This window comes from Coregonus lavaretus, assembly GCF_964263955.1.
Source record: "Coregonus lavaretus genome assembly, chromosome: 33".
Taxonomy (NCBI): Eukaryota; Metazoa; Chordata; class Actinopteri; order Salmoniformes; family Salmonidae; genus Coregonus; species Coregonus lavaretus.
In genome coordinates, this window is record NC_140020.1 from 7482925 (window position 1) to 7496227 (window position 13303).

Below are 13303 nucleotides of genomic sequence, written 5' to 3' on the forward strand. Positions count from 1 at the left end.
GAGTTTTGTTGATGATGAGAACAGAATGTATGTGTTTACAAATAACATTCTTAGAATGTTCTCTGAACGTTACTAATGTTTTCTAGTGGTTTTTATGGATAGTTTTCTTAACATTCTCTGAACCATGAGGAAACCTGTAGGAAATGTTATGCTGAAGTACTGAAATTCCCACAGAAGTATGTTGTTTCTTAACGTTCTCTGAACTACTTGAGAACATTCCCAATGTCAAACCAGTTGTAGAACGTTCCTAGAACATTACCAAAATTGAAATTAAATGTAACCATGTTTGAACTTTTAGGAAACATTCTGTTAAAGTAATGAAATATCAATGTCAAGTTCATTAAATGTGCTGAGAATGTTCCAAAGCCAAGCAACTATCCTGCACCATTCCAAGAAAGTTAAGGGAAGGTTTTAGGCAAAATAACCACAGGACAACCACGCTCTCACCCAGCTCTAAGAAACATATGGTTCTCAGAACGTTATGTGCTAGCTGGGTATTAGACATGCATAGCCTACCAAGTGGTATGCTAGTATAGACTTTGAAATATAGACCTTTGGGGCATATATTCGCCTTAGAGCTAAGATGAGATATGATGACATGGGACACTTTACAGAGTTTGACCTGGAAGTGATTAAACTGCTACTGTACCTTGACCTAGCCGTAAACTGAGAGACGTTTACCTCCAGTATCATTGGGGAAGTGGGTCAGCCAGGGAGAGGGAGGCCCTCATGACATGTCTGTCTCACACCCAGACCTCAGGTCTGCCACCATCCGACCGTGGGAATGCTTGAGTGTAAAAGGTATTACCCCTACTCCGAAATGAATCTGTTTCCCTGAAAATGTGCACCACACAGGAGTACGACACACTCAGCATGAAACCCTGAGAACAATGAGGGGAGAGGCACTACATTTTAGTCATTTTAGCAGACGCTCTTATCCAGAGCGAGTGCATACATTTTCATACTGGCCCCGTGGAAAACGAACCCACAACCCTGGCGTTGCAAATGCTATGTTCTACCAACTGAGCTACACGGGGACTGAATTAGTTTTAGTTTCGGTGAATCAATGTGCCACTGAAGTCATTTATATAATGTCATACAGCTTGTCCTTTTTAGGGAGGACATGAAAAGATAAGAACAATACCTGTATTACCACATTTATTTTACAAGAAATCAGGGCAATCCGTTAATTCATCAGGAAATACACCTGTTTCTAGGTAAAATGATTTGTAATCAAATCTTTGTTTAGAGGAAACTGACAAAGACAGGGTGTTGATCTAATGTATTTTCCCCCCCTACATGACTTCATTATTCATGTTGAGGTAAAACTTGCCTCATACCTATCCTATTAGAAACACGTCTTAATATTTATTCTACACTGAGTATACCAAACATTAGGAATACCTTCCTGAAATTTAGCTGTAGATTTAATAAGTGACATCAATAAGGGATCATAGCTTTCACCTGGATTCACCTAGTCAGTCTATGTCACGGAAAGAGCAGGTGTTCTTAATATTTTGTACACTCAGTGTATGTCCTCACTGTCTTCTCTAACTGAAACCCTGTTGTAATCTGTGTTTGAAGATAACTCATCACACATCCACAATTATGTCAAATTGCATCAGTTCAATTTACGTTGTAAATATATGTGTGTGGACAGGGGAAGGGTGAAGTCCCTTGGACATGGTGGCCATAGAATGAGTCAGATGAGAGTCACTTCAGACCTGTCGATTCAGGAGCAGAAAGGTTGACTATTTAATACTACTCAGACAGTGGAACAGAAATGATGCCATGTCATTGCCATATTAAAGTGCCCTCTCATTCTCACATTGACCACACACTCATAAAACATAAAGTGTGGGAAGTCAGTAAGAACTGTGTGTGTGTGTGGGGTGGGGTGGGGTGGAGTGGGGGGTGCCACCAATTCCGCAGGTCAAGCTCCTGCAATAGAAAGTGGAAGGCATTATTATCAACTAAATAAATCTGTGTGGTAATATAACACAAACACACACACACACACACAATTGACCACTGACCACTGACCACTGACCACTATGGAAGAGTAGGAGACGTTACAGTATAACTGCTGAGTCATTGTGTCATAACAGTGATAGAATGCAGTGTGATCATTCTATTTTAAGACTGGAATATCTCATTCTTCCTACAAGGGGGAACTTGCCTTGCAGTGTTATTGGAAAACAGACAGGACATTTCTGTACAAAGTTAATAAAACGGAACAGCAAAATGAGGCAGTAACGCAAGACTGGCTGGGAAATCTCATGTGACTTATGTAACAATGATTAACACTGAAACTACACAATCAGCTGAATATAAGATGTGATCATGTCCAATAAATAGATAGTTGAAGTAAAGTTAAAAGTTGGAGTAAAGCTAAATGTTAAAATGATTAGGTCAGTGGAAACATCGTAAGGGGACTATCTTTGCAAACGAGTGTACGTGGTGCCTTGAGCAATGATTTTGCTTGTGTAATTGTCAAGTAATGAAGTAGCTGTTACAACTGCAACCTGATAGAGGGCAATTTGAGGGAGATTGGGGAGTCTAAGGTGATAGAAATTGTGCGCATGAAATCCACAGTAAACACAGAACAAAGTGGTCAAAGGAAGGATGTTACATTTTACTACAACAAATGAGTAGGAACTTCCTATTTACAAATTAATAGGCATTTCCCTTGAGAAATCTCACCATCAACAGACATGATAACAACATGAAATATGGGTTACTCCCCTTCAGAAAAAGCACATAATGTTCCCAGCCTAGACTCATTATTGTGATGCTTCACTTGGCGGAGATGAAAGAATGTGTGGAATTCACAGCAGACCAAACACAGTCCCACAGATAGAAGTGTGTACCTGCCTGTCGCCATGACTCCTGGTGGTGTGACGCACACACTCACACTGAAGTCATTTATATGTAATCTGGCTTGTCCTTTTTAGGAAGGTGTGTGAGACTGTGTGTGTACAGTTGCGCCCAGTATCGCCCCACAGAGGTGTGAATGCTTACTGCTTGTGGTTACGGTTGCTATGTTGTTAAAAGCGTCCTTCCCTGTGCAAACAGGGAGTTTTCAGTTCATATGTCAGCTAGGGTGAGGCTAGCCCAGGTAGACAGTTATACGTGTTGTCACGCAAGGTAAAGCCAACAAAGTTGGAGAAACCTTTTTAATGCTTTGCTTTTTTAACACCACACTCCATAAAGCAAGTCCTGCAGGATCAAGTTTTGTCTTATCTTGATTATTGTCCAGTCATGTGGTCAAGTGGTGCAAAGAAAGACCTAGTTAAGATGCAGCTGGCCCTGAACAGAGCGGCACGTCTTGCTCTTCATTATAATCAGAGGGTGAATATAAATACTATGCATGCCAGTGTCTCTTGGATAAGAGTTGAGGAGAGACTCATTGCATCACTTCTTCTTTTTATAAGAAATATTAATGTGTTGAAAATTCCAAATTGTTTGCATTGTCAACATACACACAGCTCTGACACACACACTTACCCCACAGACATGTCACCAGGGGTCTTTTCACAGTCCTCAAATCCAGAACAAATTCAAGAAAGCGTACAGTAATATATAGAGCCATTATTGCATGCAACTCCTTTCCATCTCATATTGCTCAAATGAACAGCAAACCTGGTTTTAAAAAATAGAGAACGCAACACCTCATGGCACAACGCCTCTCCCCTATTTGACTTAGATATTTTGTGTGTATGTATTAATATGTAGGCTATGTGTGCCGTTTGTAAATGTACAGTATGTAGTTCTGTCCTTGAGCTGTTCTTGTCTATTAATGTTCTGTATTATGTCATGTTTCATGTTTTGTGTGGACCCCAGGAAGAGTAGCTGCTGCTTTCACAACAGCTAATGGGGATCATAATAAAAATACCAAAATACCATGCCATATAAATATTACATTAGGTATGTGCAGCACATCAAGGGTTTCTCCAGCAGGCTATATCTATATCCCATGGAGGAACATGCAGCCGCGTCATGGTGGGGTTATCTCCATTTGGAAAGTCTGTAACTTTTTCCACCTCTGTACCATCCTGTGTAGCTCAGTTGGTAGAGCATGGCGTTTGCAACGCCAGGGTTGTGGGTTCGATTCCCACAGGGGGCCAGTATGAAAATGTATGCACTCACTAACTGTAAGTCGCTCTGGATAAGAGCGTCTGCTAAATGACTAAAATGTACCATGCCCCCGGGAATTATTCTGCAATCAGAGAGTCCCTGTGAACCATAAAACCGCAATAAATATTTTGGTTTCGTTTCCCCATACTGGACTTTTGTTCTGTATTCCTATATGAAGGCTGCAAACATCCCTCAAACATGGGATCCCAACCTGAATAAAACCTGGCCACATATGGAGATTACATTGGCAATTTATTATCTGTTTATGCTTGCAGAGATGCATTTTATCCATGTATAATAGCTGTTCATATATGAGGCCAGGTGAGGTGCAGAATTGTAATAGCACAATAATATGGCAGGCCTAATAATAAACGAATTTGATATTTCACACTGTGGTTGACCTTCAATTGACATTCCATTTAACACTGGTTCTGCACAGTTATCTGATGATGGTATTACAGTCAAAAGGTGAGGAACAATTATGTCCCTCAATTACCTTGTTATGACACATTAATTCCCCAAGTGAAAAGGGAATTCTTCAAGAAGCAGTCAAAGGCCCCTCTAATGTCTGTCTCTCATTCATATTCTATCTCATTCATTGAACGTATTTATGTATGCATCACAGGTATGTCTAATAGGAAACTACAAGTTTTCATTCTTACTCTGTGAGTATGGGGCTCATTCGAGAGGGAATTTTTCTCATAAAAGCCCGGTCTATGAGTTTCCCTAGTTGTGTCGAGATAACTCAACGTGGAAATCCCCCGTTCTCTGTCTCCTCCCCCCTAGAACATTTAAGCCACTGGCGCCTCCCTCCAACACGCACTCCATTCCAGACTTGAGAGGGAGCAGAGTAGTGTCGACTTGTCAGTCAGTCAGTCTATTCAATATGGATGTTTATAGAGTTTCAAACGATAACCAAATGGATTATAACGTCGATGACATGGTATCGAAACATGGCAAAATGATATCAATCCAAGAAGACCGTTTTGATAGCGGTCTGGATTCGCTAAAAGAGGATGAATATGGGAACCTTGTGAAGGAGCTGGAGGACTTGCGAGTGGCCGCCGTCGAAGTCACGCCAAACTCCTGCAGTAATGAACCCTGGAGGAAAACAGTGACCGAGGACAGAGACACGTAAGTTCACTTTTATCTTTGGGGAATGTTGCATGTTTTATGAATGCATATGATTTTGCATAAAGTGCTGTATTCTCAAAACATTGCTTTGGATTATAATTAGACTTTTTCAATGATCTTTTTTGCATTTGCATTATAGGCCTAAATTACTTTTAAAACGCACAGATATACTCCTGTTATCAAAATATGTAAAATTAAGCAGCTGGTAGTCAGAATTTGCAAGTAAACAAAGGACTTTTGGATTTCGTTGTCCGCTGAGTGTGTACTTTGGCTAAGAGCTGACCTGCGCAGCACTAAAATCAACTATGCGCAGTTAGGAAAGTCCCTGGCGAGGTGCCAGGAACTGATAATGTATCAGATGTGTCAAGCCGCAACTGGTGGAAATAACCCAAAAAATCCATTCTTGCGCAATGCTCTGTGCTCGCGCTTTGTTCTTTTTTTTCCCACCCACTTCCTCTGCGACGTGCGTATTTGAAGCGCAGCCGTTTTTAACTCTTTATTTTGCCCCTCCACACAGGTTTCTCCACCTGGCCATTATTCATGAAGCCACAGAACATGCTGAGCAGATGATAAAACTGTCACACAATGATGATCTATTCCTGGATGCACAGAACAATCAGAGACAGGTAATTAAAGATAACCAATGAATTGTTTTATAATTGACTAATTGAAGAACACAAAAATAGGTCAATTAAAACACATACTTAATTGGTTAATTAAAACAAAATTAATTGGTTGATAAAACAGTCCTTTTGAAACGGGTGGTAAAACATCACTACACTTACATAGTTATTAACAGTTATAAACAAGCCATCTAAATGGTGGTATTTACACCTGAAAACAATAGCTTACCACTTTCTTATTCTTCTCAGACGGCGCTCCACCTGGCAGTGATCACAGAACAGCCCCATCTGGTAGAGAGGCTACTGACGGCTGGGTGTGACCCGCGGATAGCAGACGACAGAGGGAACACCGCCCTCCACATCGCCTGTAAGAAGGGCTCTCTCGCCTCCTTCAGTGTGATCACCCAGAACTGCCCCCGCCACCTCGGCTCCATCCTCACCTTCCCCAACTACAGCGGACACAACTGCCTCCACCTCGCCTCCATTAACGGATACCTCTCCATGGTGGAGAGTCTGGTTCAGCTTGGTGCCGACATCAATGCACAGGTAAGGTTTCATCACACAGGTGTTCTTTTGCCAAGAATCAAGAATCCCCATTTATGAATTAAAACCTAAATGTATTTACAGACCAAAGGAACTAATGTTTGGTGTATTTTTGTTTCCCCCAGGAACATTGTAGCGGTCGTACAGCGCTCCACCTGGCCGTGGACCTCCAGAACCCATCCCTGGTCCACCGGCTCCTCTCCCTGGGGGCAGACGTCAACAGTGTGACATACGGGGGCTACACGCCTTTCCACCTGACCTACGGGCGTCAGAACGCTGAGATCCACCACCAGCTGTACGAGAAGACGGCCCAGGAACTCAGAGAGCTGCCTGAGAGCGAATCAGAAGAGAGTGAGGAGGAGTGCCTGTCTGATGATGAACAGGTGAGATACTAACAGCTACACTGGTCTCTCTTGTAAAAAAGATTTTATATTTGTATAAATAAAGGTTAAATTAATAAAAAACTGCAGTACTAGGGGGATTGGGCAAAGGCTCTATCTGGACAAATGGATTGGCTATAGTACCAAAAGAATATTGTCTTCTATTTAAATGACAGTTGCGATTAGATTCCTAATGTTGTTACTTTTATTCTCCACAGATATACGATGACATTACATTCGGGCAGAATTGAAGCGGTCGCGTCACGTGGTGGTGTGAAGTCAAGTCGATGAAGCTGCTACTGGCCAGTCCAGTCCAATCAAAGCACAGTGGGAACTCCAGGTCCCAGAAGCCTTTAGGGGGAGAGCCACATAGAGCTGGCCTAAAGACAAGGCAACAGAGAGACGAGGCTGAAGACGGCATTTGTCCAGGGTGGAAGTCTGGTGGTCAGTGAAAATCAAACACACCGGGAGGCATAATATGAGCCCTGACCTCTGAGAGAATTCTCTTATTTTCATGTATATATCAGACATCATATATTGTAAATACAGAGATATAATTTTTTATACTTGTGAATTTTTTATTAAATGTGAGTGAAACACTATTGAAAAGAATCATTAAAATATGCATCTATAATATACATGGACCTTGACTGCTGTTTTTCCTACTCTTACACCCTCTGCTTTTAGTTCATTTTCTGTCACACTAGTAATTCTTCATGGCCATTTCTACACAGCAATATACAGTATCGAACCCTCAGTAAACTGTCTCACTTAGCCAACGCTACTCACTCACTGACAAGGAAAATCCCACACAAGAGTCATGTTCATTTTTCATTGACTTGCAAGACAACTGAAGTCCCCTTCCCCTACTCAACACAAACACAGAGGGAAGATCTCAATTGCATACCCTCTCTCCTCATTTCAAAACCCATTGGATGAGAAAGCCTGGAGTATGCAATTGAGATCTTCCCACAGGCCCTTATGCCGCGTTCATGTGCTAGTCGGAACTAGGAAACTCAGAAATGTCAGACTTGCTAACTGGTTGTAGTTATACACGTGCCGTGTTAAACGAATCAGCAAGTCGGAAATGTCTGAGTTTCCTAGTTCCAAAGAACATGTGAATGCGGCATTAGTACAGTCTGGGGTTTCCTGGATGGGGTGAGGTCACTATCAGTGAGTCACACTGTTAAAAGTCCCCCCGGATTAGATGTGTAAGAGGAACTACTGTTCTGTACAAAACATTCCACCTTGGAAGTGCTGCTGAATAAGTGTCTGTGTGGAAATGGGAAGTGACGACTCCTTCTGTAGAAGAACCTACTGTTCACCAATATGGGAATTCTTGAAATTTACCGGACTATCCATGCCTATTATCTTCCTGGATAGACTGGCTCATTTATCTTCTACAACCCTTTCTCCCAGTGGCACACTATTATAGTCAGTGGTAGAGAAAGATATGGTCCTTGGCTAGTTGTAATGGCAGTGTAAAATGGACCCTCTAATTGCAGCCCATCCGCTGTGAGCCATAAACGTCAGTTGGCCTATTAACCTCTGGATTCTCAGAGGATTTCCTAAGGAATGTGACTCAGCCTCACCCAAGAACACAACAGTTCCAATATCTCTGCATGTGATCTATTCATATCCTCTGGACATAGAACTAACATGATGGGTCAGCAAAACAAATGCTGAGACTTCGGATTAGTCTTTTAGCCTCTTATCTAAACCTAATTTGATATGTGATATTTTCCAATAGGAAAATATCCCCATCTGGTATGACATTCCCTCATCACATAGAAATATTGCACTCTTCTCTCAAGTCAGTTTGCCTTTTGATTGTCGCCTGAGGTGCATTTTATTTCGGACTTGAAGGAAGTGGAGAATGCATAGAAATCATGATACGAGGCGGAAAACAGGTCACAACCAGTTTTGACTGATTGTAGTAAATAAACTTTACCACAGCTCTGCAATAGTATGTCATGTGATTAAAAGTAAGGAGAACCACAACAGGAAGTTCATGTTTTACTCTGCAGCAATGTTCAAAACGTCTCACAGTCAAGGCACCCAATTTAGGTACAAACATTTTCAAGTTTGTACTAGGACATATAACCATGGCCTGGTGCACAGAATTCAGTCAAATCTATGGGCACACATTGAGCATACTTTTTTTTAAATACAAAAATGAAAAATGGCATAAGCATACATTAGAAAAGGGTTTAAACTTCATAATAACAAGATGGAATAATGCACACAGAAAATATTGTGCAGTCTGTTACTCTAGTTCCTGAGTGAAAACCCGTTCTGGCATTGAGTGATTCAAACTGAAAACAAATTAATCAAAACCGAATATTTTACTTGAAATGTTTAATGGAACAGGGGGCAAATATACAGCAAACAAGGATTAACACTGTTTTTCAATTTGGGTACTACAAATCCCATCATTCTCTAACGGGGTCTTACACATCTCTCTGGGCCTCTCTTTAGTATTTCTGGGCTCAGTCTCTCTCCGCTAGGGACACAAGGTGGGTGTCCACCTCAGACTCTGTCAGAATCCTGCAAGCAGAAAAGACAAGACAGACTAATAGAATAGAATATACCTTTGTCCATCCAGGATGGACTGTTTTCTTAGTCATCACCTTACAGAAAGGATTATGAAATTCTAAATGTCTCACTATTTTTTGTTGTTGTAACAACAACACTATTCTGGTGATTCATTAGTGGGACAGCCCAATATAGCACCCCAACATCTAAACTGTACCTCTTTTACACACTTTCTAAACAACAAAGGTCTTACTGTATTTTATCTGGGGACTAATGATGCTAAGTGAGAGTGTTCAGAGCAGAGTGGTGTGTCACCTGAACTTAGGGTCCTCTGTTGTGATGACTCCTATCTCCAGCTCAGAGGGCTTGAAATCAATGGACAGGACTGTTGACAGACAGGTGATGGCGGTCTGAAGAAAGAAAGAAGGAAAGAAAGAAAGAGACAATGCAATCTCATCCACTTTTTTTGCAGAGGAGAGAAACAAATACTGACCGTACAACATTTCGCCTACTAGTTAATTTCACTTTAATTTCAATGTACGCTACCGTTCAAAAGTTTGGGGTCACTTAGAAATGTCCTTGTTTTCAAAAGAAAAGCAAATGTTTTGTCCATTAAAATAACATCAAATTGATCAGAAATACAGTGTAGACCTTGTTAATGTTGTAAATGGCTATTGTAGCTGGAAGATCTCGTACAACGCTGTGTACTACTCCCTTCACAGAACAGCGCAAACTGGCTCTAACCAGAATAGAAAGAGGAGTGGGAGGCCCCGGTGCACAACTGAGCAAGAGGACAAATACATTAGAGTGTCTAGTTTGAGAAACAGAAGCCTCACAGGTCCTCAACTGGCAGCTTCATTAAATAGTACCCACAAAACACCAGTCTCAACATCAACAGTGAAGAGGCGACTCCGGGATGCTGACCTTCTAGGCAGTTGCAAAGAAAAAGCCATATCTCAGACTTCCCATCTTCATCTTTTATTGGCCAGTCAGATATGGCTTTTTCTTTGCAACTCTGCCTAGAAGGTCAGCATCCCGGAGTCGCCTATTCACTGTTGAGACTGGTGTTTTGTGGGTACTATTTAATTAAGTTCTGTGAAGGGAGTAGTACACAGCGTTGTACGAGATCTTCAGTTTCTTGGCAATTTCTCGCATGGAATAGCCTTCATTTCTCAGAACAAGAATAGACTGACGAGTTTCAGAAGAAAGTTATTTGTTTCTGACCATTTTGAGCCTGTAATCGAACCCACAATTGCTGATCCTCCAGATACTCAACTAGTCTCAAGAAGGCCAGTTTTATTACTTATTTAAATCAGCACAACAGTTTTCAGCTGTGCTAACATAATTGCAAAATGGTTTTCTAATGATCAATTAGCCTTTTAAACTGATAAACTTGGATTAGCAAACACAACTTGCCATTGGAACAAAGGACTGACGGTTGCTGATAATGGGCCTCTGTACGCCTATGTAGATATTCCATAAAAAAATCAGCCGTTTCCAGCTACAATAGCCATTTACAACATTAACAATGTCTACACTGTATTTGTGATCAATTTGATGTTATTTTAATGGACAAAAAATTTGCTTTTCTAAGTGACCCAAAACTTTTGAACGGTGGTGTATGTCTCACTAAACTTTGTACTGTATGTACTGTTAGTGGAGTGGAAGGGCATTTCTACCTCGACAGTTTCTTTAAAGGTCCAGTCAAGTTTCTTCTTTACTTTCTTCTCCAGGAAGCTGGTGGCCTCTGTCTGTTTGACCCCTGCAGCGGTGGCCTTGAAGCCACAGTAGTATCCAGCAGGGTCACACTTGTACACCTGGGGACCATACTCCTCATCCACACCTATCACTATCATGCCTGAGGAGAGACATGAAATTAGTACAACACAGATCATTACTTTTGCATTTCTTTCACTGTAGAACTTACACCCAGTGACGGCGAACATGAATAAACATGCACTTACAGCATCCCAGTGGCCTCATCTCAGCGTTCTGTGTGTACACCTGAGAGATGTCAGCAATCCTTTTACACAGCATGTCCACTGGGATCTCATAACCGTACTTGTACTTCCAGTTGGCTGCCTCGTAGCGTGCTCTCTGGACCTGGGATTTGCCATCCGCTGGGGGTAGGAGACGACCAGAGACAAGCAGTTAGAAACAACGCTGGGACTTGTTCAGGACAAGGTAAAGGTCATGCACATGCTAGTGTGTGTTTTGAGATACACATGCAGTTGAGTTGTTGTGAGTAACCATCATAGCAATCTGTCTGCAAGGAAGGCTGGATGGTCCATCACTCTGCTGAAGACTGTTGTATTGTAGCCTACCTGTCATCCCTGACATCACACAGCCGATGTTCTCCGTTATCCTGAACAGGTGAGTGACTGTGGAGGAATCCAGTAGCTTGTCCTTGTGGAGACAAAACGAGGTGACGTCATTTCTAAGAAATACAATTGTTGTACTAAATTAGTCCTCCACTGGTGAGAAGCCTAAAACAATTAGGTAAACAGGCATGAGTTTTACAGCTGAACTTACCGGTACTTTCTTCTGTGTGACGACTACTGCACAGTCTTTACCTCTGACTGCTACTGACGTGAGACCACCTTGGTTTATGGCCTTGAAAGCATACTCTTGTCAAAAACAATACATAAAACAGGGTTATTCAGGACATTACATAATTTTTAATGATTGGATCACTGCATACAACAAAAATCAAAAGCAGTTCATCAGATTTAGAAAATGTATGCACTCACTAACTGTAAGTCGCTCTGGGTAAGAGCGTCTGCTAAATGACTAAAATGTAAATGTAAATAAAAGCAGTCCCACTATATGGACTCATACTAATAAGACTGTCAGAGAAAAAAATGGGATACCATGATAATAAACTGCCACACTCGCTAGCCTCGCGAGATTAGCTTACTAACAACATAACTCGCTAGCTAGATGTACTCAAATGCTTTTTGGCTAGCTACATGTTTTCAGTAGCTATCTTGTAAAAATGACAACTAACTTCATGTTGATTAGCTAACTAGCTAGCTATGTTAATTGTGTTTCTTGAGTTTACATGTGGCGGGTGTTAGCCTAGCTAGCTAGCATTCTGTTTAAATATGCGGATATTTAACTGGTGTAGCTTGCTAGAATATTAGTTAGTTCAAAATAACTTTCAAAATGGAAAGTATGCTTATTGTTAGCTAGCAACTTGTAGTTAGTTACAGCAAAGATAGGTTTCCCATTTTGTCTGTGGTTACAGTTAGCGCTAATTTAGCAGTTAGCTAGGAACCATGACTGAGCATTTAGCTAGCCGGCATACGATTGAAAATACACTGTACTAACCAACTTGGTAGAGTCTACCCTCTGGAGAGAAGATGGTGATGTGACGATCGAAACCTGCACTTGAGCCCCGGGACATTTTGGTTTGAATTTAGTTAGCTAAAAAGCTAGCTAGTCCCAAATATTTATCATGCACAAATCTCACTTCATACAAAAAATTATGTTCACCCGGAAGAAGTAAAACAGAAATTGTAACTACATCCGAAGTCAAAGAGGCAGTGATCCCGGGTTGCCATGGTAACATATACTTTTTTATTTTGAGTATGCAAACGTTATAAATGTCAGGAGAATACAGACCTTGTAAAAAGTACAAACATCCCTTTTTCTTTCTTTTCTTCACCTCAACATAGGCCTCTTGCTCACTCATAGGCCCTACTGTTCATCATTTTTATATTTAGGAATATTATAGAATATAATAGAGTATTATAAAATAGAAGTTAAAGTTATTATTTAATTTCTGTTCTATTCTCTATTATATTCTAGGCATAGGGCCTACGTGATTGGCCAATTCTGGGCATTAATTGGACACAATGAATGTCACCTTTTCCAACAGGTAAAGGTGAGAGACCACATTTTTCTGCAATGATGAGCAGCCCATTTTCTCTGTATCGATAGGCCTACTCA

General features: G+C 41.1%; 2 protein-coding genes across 2 annotated transcripts; one reads left to right on the forward strand and one right to left on the reverse strand.

Moving 5' to 3' along the window:
* Positions 1–4875: 4875 nt before the first annotated feature.
* On the forward strand, positions 4876–7455 carry LOC311108190 (NF-kappa-B inhibitor alpha-like). The gene is made up of 5 exons (XM_084150809.1): positions 4876–5271; positions 5789–5897; positions 6144–6440; positions 6563–6820; positions 7036–7455. Exons 1-5 carry the CDS (start codon positions 5024–5026, stop codon positions 7066–7068), a joined length of 945 nt encoding a protein of 314 aa, XP_084006935.1. The 5' UTR covers positions 4876–5023; the 3' UTR covers positions 7069–7455.
* Positions 7456–8820: 1365 nt separating this feature from the next.
* LOC311108253 (proteasome subunit alpha type-6) lies at positions 8821–12858 on the reverse strand. The gene is made up of 7 exons (XM_084150874.1): positions 12683–12858; positions 11885–11979; positions 11677–11758; positions 11317–11472; positions 11032–11210; positions 9668–9762; positions 8821–9364 (listed from the first exon to the last, which is right to left on the reverse strand). The coding sequence occupies exons 1-7, from the start codon at positions 12756–12758 to the stop codon at positions 9307–9309; spliced, it is 741 nt and encodes a 246-aa protein (XP_084007000.1). The 5' UTR covers positions 12759–12858; the 3' UTR covers positions 8821–9306.
* Between the last annotated feature and the right edge of the window lie 445 nt (positions 12859–13303).

Coding starts and splice junctions, on each gene's coding strand:
- LOC311108190 (XM_084150809.1), top strand. CDS start 5,024: ATGGATGTTTATAGAGTTTCAAACGATAACCAAATGGATTATAACGTC. Junction 5,898..6,143: donor CACAGAACAATCAGAGACAG/GTAATTAAAGAT, acceptor TATTCTTCTCAG/ACGGCGCTCCACCTGGCAGT. Junction 6,821..7,035: donor GCCTGTCTGATGATGAACAG/GTGAGATACTAA, acceptor TATTCTCCACAG/ATATACGATGACATTACATT.
- LOC311108253 (XM_084150874.1), bottom strand. CDS start 12,758: ATGTCCCGGGGCTCAAGTGCAGGTTTCGATCGTCACATCACCATCTTC. Junction 11,473..11,676: donor TGTGATGTCAGGGATGACAG/GTAGGCTACAAT, acceptor TCCTACCCCCAG/CGGATGGCAAATCCCAGGTC. Junction 11,211..11,316: donor GATGAGGCCACTGGGATGCT/GTAAGTGCATGT, acceptor GTCTCTCCTCAG/GCATGATAGTGATAGGTGTG.